The 10,063-nt window shown below is 44.1% G+C and overlaps 2 protein-coding genes across 10 annotated transcripts in view; both read left to right on the top strand.

The window, feature by feature from the left end:
* Positions 1 to 220: 220 nt before the first annotated feature.
* On the top strand, positions 221 to 1,123 carry LOC133395278 (programmed cell death 1 ligand 1-like). The gene has a single exon (XM_061664039.1). The coding sequence runs from the start codon at positions 221 to 223 to the stop codon at positions 1,121 to 1,123; it is 903 nt and encodes a 300-aa protein (XP_061520023.1).
* A 4,601-nt stretch (positions 1,124 to 5,724) lies between these two features.
* The window catches only part of ca10a (carbonic anhydrase Xa), a 194,547-nt gene continuing 190,208 nt past the window's right edge, over positions 5,725 to 10,063 (top strand). For 7 of the 9 annotated variants that reach the window (XM_061706012.1, XM_061706005.1, XM_061706008.1 and 4 more), the window contains exons 1-3: positions 5,725 to 5,814; positions 6,134 to 6,260; positions 7,120 to 7,139. In XM_061706012.1, coding sequence (XP_061561996.1) covers positions 6,187 to 6,260; positions 7,120 to 7,139 — 94 coding nt within the window. In that variant the 5' untranslated portion in view covers positions 5,725 to 5,814; positions 6,134 to 6,186. The remainder of the gene's footprint in view (positions 5,815 to 6,133; positions 6,261 to 7,119; positions 7,140 to 10,063) is intronic. The other 2 variants (XM_061706011.1, XM_061706009.1) reach the window with 1 other exon arrangement.

Genomic DNA, 10,063 nt, shown 5'->3' with positions numbered 1-10,063 from the left:
TAGAGAAAACAACTGAAAGGATGATTACTCTAGCAGCCGAGACAACTGACCTGTCCCACAGGTTGAACGAAGTAGAAAGACAACTGGATAATTGAAAGGGATATTCGCCCGATTTCACGAACCTAACAAACATTCAAACTATAAGGAAAAGAGCCAGATACCCCAACCGAGGAAGCAGAGAAAGGTAAAAATAATATTTTGCTGGGAAAAATAAATATAAATGAAGTGGATTAATATCTTTATTTTGCAAGTCATGATCCAGCCATGTCTTCAGGTCATGTTAACCACCACTGCGGAGCGGACCTCATATAAGGCCGAGTTGGGAAGAAATGTGATAATGGGCTGTAGGTTCTTCCCTTTGTCTCAGCATCCCTACGAAGACTTGACGGTGTCTTGGCACTGGACCTCACTGGCTCGGTCTCGAGAAGTGTACCAGATGGAAAAAGGACAGGAGTTGAACTCCTCCCAGCATTCGGACTTCCGAGGTCGCGCCAGGCTGCTCACCGAACGGATTAAAGATGGCTGGGCGAAGTTGCAGGTAACCAGGCTTTGCATTAATGACACGGGAACCTACCAATGTAAAATAAGAACAACAAACGGAGCTGACTATAAGGATATTAAGTTAACAGTGACTGCACCTTTCAAAAAAGTGACCAAAGACATTTTTAAATCAGCAAAAGAGGATAAGCTTGTGCTAACCTGTCAGTCTGAGGGCTATCCAATATCTAAGGTCACCTGGGGAGACAATCACCAGCAAAGACTCAACGCCAGCACCACCGTTGTGGTGACGGAAGACGGCCTCTTCAGAATCACCACTCAGATACGGGTGGCATCATCGCAGAAAAACAACTACACGTGTAGCTTTAACAGTAGCGGATCTTCTAGGTCTTTTTTCATTCCAGAAGACACACAACTACAGAAAGGGAACCAACGCAAGGTAGCTGTAATTATTGCAGCAGTAGGCGCAATTATTAGACTTGCACTAATTGGCTTATTGATAGTGCTAATTTACCTGCACCAAAAAGGCTTTGGAAGGAATATGGAGCCCGACTGGGCTTCAAGGACCAGACGGATATTCAAGTTACCAGAACCAACCTCGAACTCGAGGGCGGAGCGAGTGTAAAAAGGAAGTGAGATTGGAACAATTAAAAGGAAGGACTGCCAGGAGAGAGCAACAGTCGCAACCAAGAATGAGCATGACCGAACCCAGAGCTGAGGAAAAGATTGAATGCAACAGACTAACTAATCAAGGGGACAAGGAACCAGGAAGGATGGAAGAGGGGAACCTTTACACTCCTAACCCGCATTATGACACTCCTAACCCGCATTATGACACTCCTAACCCGCATTATGACACTCCTAACTCGCATTATGATACTCCCCAGCCAGGAACTGTGAAGAACCCCTTGTTACAACATCAAGAGGTAAGACAACCAGTTCATACTTATCGCAACTTAGGACGGGAGATAGAACAAAAAGAAAATGCATACGAGACACCGACTATAAAAGAATCGGAAGAAACCATGTATGAACAACCCGACCGAGATGAAGAATGGGATGCATTCAGGCAAGAGGAAATACCCCGTTATAACACACCACGAACATTTTGGCTCAGATATAGGAGGAGAATGAAAAGTATCGGGATCTTGGCGGGCGGCTGTATCATCATGTATGTCCTACTGATGTTAATGACGAACCTTAACACTCGGTATGAACTCAAACAGAACAACCTTTTGGATTTGACTACTATCCGACACGGAACAACAAAGATAACTCCAGACAGGCGGGGCCAGGGATTGAACCCGGGTCCTCAGAACTGTGAGGCTGACGCTCTAACCAGTCGGCCACCGTGCCGCCTGTATAAAACTAACATACATTTTCCAACTCACTCTCAAAAGTATTCTGTCAATTGACTATCTGTTGTCGTACTGGAGTGGCTCCAACTACCGGAGAGAATTTCCTTGTGTGCTTTTGACATACATGGTGAATAAAGATGATTCTGATTCTGATCGTTATGTTTTGCAACAATTAGTTTGTGATGGCCCCTCCTTGAGCTGTCACCTTATCGTGGTGGAGGGGTTTGTGTGTCCCAATGATCCTAGGAGCTAAGTTGTTTGGGGCGTTATGCTCCTTGCAGGGTCACCCATGGCAAACAGGTCCTAGGTGAGGACCAGACAAAGAACAGCTCCAAAAACCCCTATGATATTAAAAAATTCAAGAAGACGTTTTCCCTTGCCCGGACGCGGGTCGGCGGGGCCCCCCTCTGGAGCCAGGCCTGGAGGTGGGGTTCGAAGGCAAGCGCCTGGTGGCCGGGCCTGCACCCATGGGGCCGGGCCGGGCACAGCCCGAAAGGGTAACGTGGGTCCCCTTTCCCATGGGCTCACCACCTGTGGGAGGGGCCATAGGGGTCGGGTGCAGTGTGAGCTGGGCGTTGGCCAAAGGCGGGGACCTTGGCAATCCGATCCCCGGCTACAGAAGCTGGTTCGAGGGACGTGGAATGTCACCTCTCTGGCAGAAAAGGAGCCTGAGCTGGTGTGTGAGGTTGAGAAGTTCCGACTGGATATAGTCGGGCTTGCATCCACACACGGCTTGGGCTCTGGTACCAGTCCTCTTGAGAGGGGTAGGGCTCTCTTCCACTCTGGAGTTGCCCACGGTGAGAGGCGCCGAGCAGGTGTGGGTATACTTATTGCCCCCTGGCTCTGTGCCTGTTCCTGTGCCTGTATATTGGGGTTCACCCCGGTGGACGAGAGGGTAGCCTCTCTCCGCCTTCAGCTGGGGGGACGGGTCCTGACTGTTCTCTGTGCCTATGCACCAAACAGCAGTTCAGAGTACCCACCCTTTTTGGAGTCCATGGAGGGGGTGCTGGAGAGCACTCCCGCTGGGAACTCCATCGTTCTGCTGGGGGACTTCAAGGCTCATGTGGGCGATGACAGTGAGACCTGGAAGGGCGTGATTGGGAGGAACGCCCCTGATCAGAATCACTGGTGTTCTGTTATTGGACTTCTGTGCTCACCACGGATTGTCCATAAATGAACACCATGTTCAAGCATAAGGGTATCCACACGTGCACTTGGCACCAGGACACCCTAGGCCGCAGTTCGATGATCGACTTTGTGGTCGTGTCATCGGACTTCCGGCCGCATGTCCTGGACACTCGGCTGAAGACAGGGGCTGAACCTTCTACTGATCACCACCTGGTGGTGTGTTGGCTGAGCGGAATGCAGATTTAGTCATCACTGAGGTAAAAAGTTGGGCTTGGGAGGAGTTCAGTGAGGCCATGGAAAATGACTTCTGGAAGGCTTAGAGGAAATTCTGGTCCACCATCTGGCGTCTCAGGAGGGGGAACATCATGGACATCTGGGACAGTGCCTCTGGGGTGGTGGTAGCCCTTTTTAAGAAGGGGGCCGCAGGGTGTGTTCCAACTACAGGGGGATCACACTCCCTGGTAAAGTCTATTTAGGGGTGCTGGAGAGGAGGGTCTGTCAGGAAGTCGAATTTCAGATTCAGGAGGAGCAGTGTGGTTTTTGTCCTGGCCTTGGAACAGTGGACCAGCTCTACACCCTCAGGAGGGTTCTCGGGGGTGCATGGGAGTTCACCCAACCAGTCTACATGTGTTTTGTGGACTTGGAGAAGGCGTTCGTCTGTGTCCCGCGGGGAGTCATGTGGGGGGTGCGTCGGGAGTACCAAACCCCCAGATACAGGCTATTCAGTCCCTGTACGACAAAGTGTCAGAGTTTAATCTGCATTACTGGCAGTAAATTGGATTTGTTAAAGGTGAGGGTCGGACTCCGCCAAGGTTGCCCTTTTTCACCCATTCTGTTCATAACATTTGTGGACAGAATTTCTAGGCGCAGCCGAGGCATGGAAGGGGTCTGATTTGGTGGCCTCAGTATTACATCTGTGCTTTTTGCAGATGATGTTGACTTCATCAAGCCGTGATCTCCAACTCTCACTGGAGCAGTTCGCAGTTGAGTGTGAAGCAATTGGGATGAAAATCAGCACCTCCACATCTGAGACCATGGTTCTCAGTCGGAAAAGGGTGGCGTGCCCTCTCTCGGTAGGGGATGAGATCCTGCCCTAAGTGGAGGAGTTCAAGTATCTTGGGGTCTTGTCATGAGTGAGGGAAGAATGGAACGGGAGATCAACAGACAGATTGGTGTAGCATCTAAAGTGATGGGTACTTAGTATCAGTCGGTTGTGCTAAGCCGAAAGGCGAAGCTCTCAATTTACTAATCGATCTGCAGTCCTACCCTCACCTATGGTCACGAGCTGTGGGTCATGACCAAAAGAACAAGATCCCGGCTACAAGCGGCCAAAAGTAGTTTCCTCCGCAGGATGTCCTGGCTCTCCCTAAGAGATAGGATGAGAAGCATGGTCACCTGGGAGGGGCTCAGAGTCGAGCCACTGCTCCTCCACATTGAGAGGAGCCAGATGAGGTGGCTCGGGCATCAAATAAGGATCCCTCCTGGATGGCTCCCTGGTGAAGTGTTCTGGCAATGTCCTACCAGAAGGCAACCCCGGGGGCGACCAAGGACACCCTGGAGAGACTTTCTCCCTGTTGGCATGGGAACGCATCGGGATTCCCTTGGAAATGCTGGATGAAGTGGCTGGGGAAAGGGAAGCCTGGGCTTCTCTGCTAAAGCTACTGCCCCCGCGACTTGACCTCAGATAAGCGGAATGGATGGAATGATATATATATATATATATATATATATATATATATATATATATATATATATATATATATATATATATATATATATATATAGGCTCCAGCACGCCCGCAACCCTAGTGAGGAGAAGCGTCTCAGAAAATGGATGGATGGATGGAGTTACTGGTTTCTAACTTTTGAAATCAAGTAATCAGTAAATTAACTACAGTAAGTTACTTTTAAGCTCAAGTAATCAGTAAAGTAACAAAGTTACTTTTTCAAGGTAACTGTGGCAACATCGTTAAACAATGTGTAACATGATGTCGAATCAACAAAATTTTCAACGTTGATTCAGGTTGAAACGTACTATTGGAAAAATAACGTTGGTTCAATGTTGTTTCAATAACTGCTGTCAGGGCATTATTTTCTGAATCTTAAAAAAATCCTTCACATTATATTTCCTCCTTTTTCTAGCAGTTAAACTACTCAAGTTTATCTGTTTTGAATGGGTCAGGAATCTTAATGGAAACTATTTTGCCAAGCCCTGCTGAGACCGGAAGCCTCAGTGTTGGAACTATTCCATTTACGAACCACAAACCGAACAAAAATATTATTAAGATTATCGCAGAGGGCGAACGTTTCATTCATCAATTTTGTGCCGGGTGAGACAGCCATTTTTTTCGTAGCATTGCATTCAATTGTGATGTTATGCTGGGTGATGGCGCCACCGATGTCACTGTTCAGTCGAGAAGGACCAGTCGTTGTTTTCTCTGACTTTGCCTATTTCTTTTTTGGTGTCGTGTTGTGAAAAACAATTACAAGTTTATTTTGACCTATGTAGGGGAATGTTTTAAATGTAGGAAGTAAAAGTACAAGGTCGTCAAAATAAATACTCAAGTAGAGTATCTGAAAAATATACTTATGTACAGTAATTTTAATTCACAGCATATTATTAATTAAGGCCGCTGATTTGTCATATTGTAGGCAATTCTGATTTGTCATATTGCAGGCAATTCTGCAATGAACGTAGCAGGCTTTTATTTTGTCAACTTTAATGGGAAGTACCTAGGTTGTTTATTCGCACTTGACGTTGGTGATTTGCTGGAAGGAAGAAGTCTCATCGGAGGCAAATATGACCAATCGAGTTTTTAGACCTCTCCAGGTAAACTAATCCTCCCATTCGCAAAGGTTTTCTGTACCACAGAGATGACTGAATTGGGTGACTCGTCGACATAATACAACCAATCAATAGGCATCAGCTGGATGGATGTGCTAAGGAAATATACTGTAAACAGTGAATCCGTGGTGTGTGTGTGTGTATATATATATATATATATATATATATATATATATATATATATATATATATATTGCTTGGAATTTCCTCCTATATTTGGCGATTATTTCATGCTGATTGAGCGTCACGTTTATCACGGGCTTTTGATGACCTACTTAATATGATGCGGAAAATATGTTTACAGTACGATCCAGCCTTGGAGGACAGAACGTCTGAGATCTGTGTAATGAACGTGGCATGAAGATAAAAGATGGACATATTTGGGGGATTACTAATCATTTTTCCAGCCAGTTTTATTGCCATCATATCAGGTGAGTCATTGGTGTCTTCGTGGTCCTGTGTACTCTTGCACTTCATGTCGAAATTGACACCGAAGCACTTTCTATAAACACGGTGGAATAAGGGCGACATTTGGTTCTTAAAAAAACGTTAATGAGGGGCGTATTTAATGAATATTTATTGAAATGCATTTCGGCAAATCTTCAGTGCTTCTGTGCCGACTGCACGGAAGCACTATCCGGGTCCAAGCCCAAAAAAAAACGGAGCTGCTGCAATGACACAGATACTGTAAGTGTTATCTATCAATCCCAAGGTATTAAAAAAAAAAGCTAGCTCTTTCGGGCCCTAACGGCTCAAAATAAAAATAAATAAATAACTAAATAAATTATGCGTAGTAATGAAAGAAAAAAAAATACAATACAGTTTTGTTATCTTTAGGCTATTTAAAATATGCCTTTATCTATTCACTCTACCTGATCCTACAAAAATAAAATACAACAAACGTAACTATTTTCAGTTGAACTTGTAACTATTTTAAGCTTTAACTTTTTTTAACTAAACAAATTTAAAGTGAAACAATACAGAAACACTGAAAAACACACGACAAAATATTAATTAAAATATGCAAAACAAAATAAAAAACATATCAGCATTCATAAAACTGTCTGCAGATAAGATTGGCATCGAGAAACAGCAAGTGCCTCACAGCTTTGAGGAGCTGAACTGGTTTCTTCTTTGGCGGAAATGATTTTCCCTCATTTGAAGAAGATTCTTTCAGAAAGGACTGATGTTACAATGCACAGTCTCCTGCATCAGTCGCAACATTCAATACACTGGCACCTTTGTGAATATCACATTCAAATGCTTGTCTTTATTCTTCCTCTTGTACAGATGGGTGCCTTCATGTGCAGGTAATTTAGGGAGCCAGTTTGATTAGAGATTTTTTTTCCTGCACACTCTACTCTGCCTTTGGATTGTCAATAAACTGTGTCTAGATTTTACTCCTTTTCCTGCTATCACTCATTTTCTTAACTATATCTTACCAGCACGTTTGCGTTGTCTCTCTTTGTGGCCCGTTGATCTGTTTCTCTCTGTGTAACTGCCGCCCCTTCCCCCTCTACTCAGCACGCAGTCAGAGACAACGCCACACAATATTGACCAATCTGTGGGCTCAGGAGCCGGCTGTCAGTGTTCCCTTCAAAGAATCTAAGAATCCTTTTGTTCCGCACCGACTCATCACTAGGGGCAGGTGGGGTGGGTGTGGTCGTCATCCTATGTAATTTTGGCACATGCGTATTGAATTGATTGGCAGAAGTCCCATTCACTTCCATACAATATTGGGTTGAAAAACAAATTGTGGCTTTTTATCACAGTAAAGGCTTGGGCCAGCTGAAGCCAAGCAAAGCTATGCAGCAAAACATCTGTAGAACAGTGGCAACCAAAACTTGCTTTAAATATGAAGTTACAGACAAATGTGTGCCAAATCCGTCCACTGGGCTGAACAGAAAGGATGAGTATTTGATCGACAACTTTAAATTTCGGCCTACACACAAGATTTAATGAAAGTCTACAAGTCTCTTGATGCATAGTAGTGTTAATCTTTCATTTGTTGATTAAAAAATGTTTAGATGGCGTAACGTCGCCATATGTGACGTGTATTTGCGTATTTTGCTTCGTAAAAGGCACATTGTAATTTGTATAGGATAGTGGGACTACTATAAAAGGTAAAATATCACAAACGTAACAGAGGAATCAAGTATTTAAGAGTGAGATGCAAGTTATTAGCGAATGTGGGATTTATCTTTTGTCATTGCATTTGGGCCAGCTATCATTAAATATAAACATTATATGACATCTAATATTGTAATATGATATTTCAAAACAAGTTAAGGTACAATAAATGTGGCACGGTGAATGACTGGTTAGCACATCTGCCTCACAGTTCTGAGGACCCGTGTTCAAATCTGGCCTCCCTTGTGTGGAGTTTGCATGTTCTCCCCGTGCCTGCGTGGGATTTCTCCGGGTACTCCGATTTCCTCCCGCATCCCAAAAATATGCATGGTCGGTCAATTGAAGACTCCAAATTGCCCATAGATGTGAAAGTGAGTGTGAATGGTTATTTGTTTATATGTGCCCTGCGATTGGCTGGTGACCAGTTCAGGGTGTACCCTGCCTCTCGCTGGGATAGTCTCCAGCACGCCCGCGACCCAAGTGAGGATAAGCGGTATGGAACATGAATGAATGAATCAAGTTAATATAAAGTTACGTGTCTTACCATTTCAATATACAGTAAATTGCCGAAAGCAAACATGGTCAGTCAGTATGGTTCCATTTGTGTTACGTAATGGCTGCACGTAAGCCTTCAATGAGCTTCATGTGTCTTTGGGATGCTGTGAAAGCTCTAAGAATCCTTTGTTTACAATTTGTCTGTTCAACCCACAGCGCAACACGACATTAACATTTATTAGGTATGTCACAATATTCACGATATAGCGATATTGTGAAATTAAAAAGTGCCTCTATCGTCATGATCTTGTCTCGGTATGAAATAATGAACTGTTGTGTGTAAAATTTAAAATTTTGGGATAGCTATACGATGCACACTGCTTAGCCGGCTGCTGGAGCACTTCAGTTCTGCGTTTGTGTTGGCTGTTGATTTTCGGCCTTGGGTTCCTCATATTTGGATTTTGGTTTAGGTCAAGAATTTTAATTTCTGTACATCACTAGAAATAATTGCACTAACTTTAGGAAAACCCCATACACTGCAGTTTGCCTACCAACCGAGTATGGGTGTTGAAGATGCCAAGATCTTAATTTTGGACAGAGTGTACAAGCATCTTCAACAAGCCAAATCCCATGCAAAACTTTTATTTGCTGATTTTAGCTCAGATTTTAACAAGATGCAGCCACATATTTGAATTGAGAGGCTATCCTCTCATTTTATGGTACCTGATCAAATGTTATTGCTGATCCTAAATTTGTTAGACAGACTGCAGCAGGTTATTTGTGAATGGTTGCAAGTCTTTTCTCATATCCTCAAACAGGTTCTTTCCAGGGCTGTGTCCTTTCTCCCCTGCTATTTATTCTTTACACCGACAGCTGCTGATGCTTTAAAGAAAACACACATTAAATTTCTTCTCCTACCCAGCAGCTCCATTTCCAGCACCCTTTGTAGGAATGTCCCGAACCAACTTTTTCACATCTGATCAAATACTGATTTTGTAGCTTTGAGTTTTGGCTGATACGGATATCGGTCTGATCTGATATCAGCAATAATCTTACATACTTTACTTATTTTGTAGTATGGAATGTTATAAAAGGTTTGATCAAGTGATATTACTGTCACTGATGGTGTAGTGGTACACTCGCCTGACTTTGGTGCAGGCAGCGTGGGTTCAGTTCCCACTCAGTGACGTTGTGAATGTAAGTGCGAATGGTTGTCCGTGTCTATATGTGCCCTGCGACTGACTGGCGACCAGTTCAGGGTGTAGTCCGCCTTTCGCCCGAAGTCAGCTGGGATAGGCTCCAGCGTCCCGCGACCCTAACCAGGATAAGCGGTGTTGAAAATGGATGGATGGAAGTGATATTACTCAAACAGAGAACAATATTCATCAACGTTTGGAAAGAGGAAAAACTGACCCATTTATTATTGACCAATGGGTTACATAAAGTAACTTTAAAAATAAGAATGTACTACAATTGAATACAATAAAAATATTAGAAAATCCTGAAAAATAACTTCAGTAAAACCATCCATCCATCCATCCATTTTCTGAGCCGCTTCTCCTCACTGGGGTCGCGTGTGTGCTGGAGCCTATCCCAGCTGTCATCGGGC

The sequence above is a fragment of the Phycodurus eques genome, chromosome 19 (assembly GCF_024500275.1).
Source record: "Phycodurus eques isolate BA_2022a chromosome 19, UOR_Pequ_1.1, whole genome shotgun sequence".
NCBI classification, from domain to species: Eukaryota; Metazoa; Chordata; class Actinopteri; order Syngnathiformes; family Syngnathidae; genus Phycodurus; species Phycodurus eques.
This window is presented reverse-complemented; position numbering and strand designations above follow the sequence as displayed.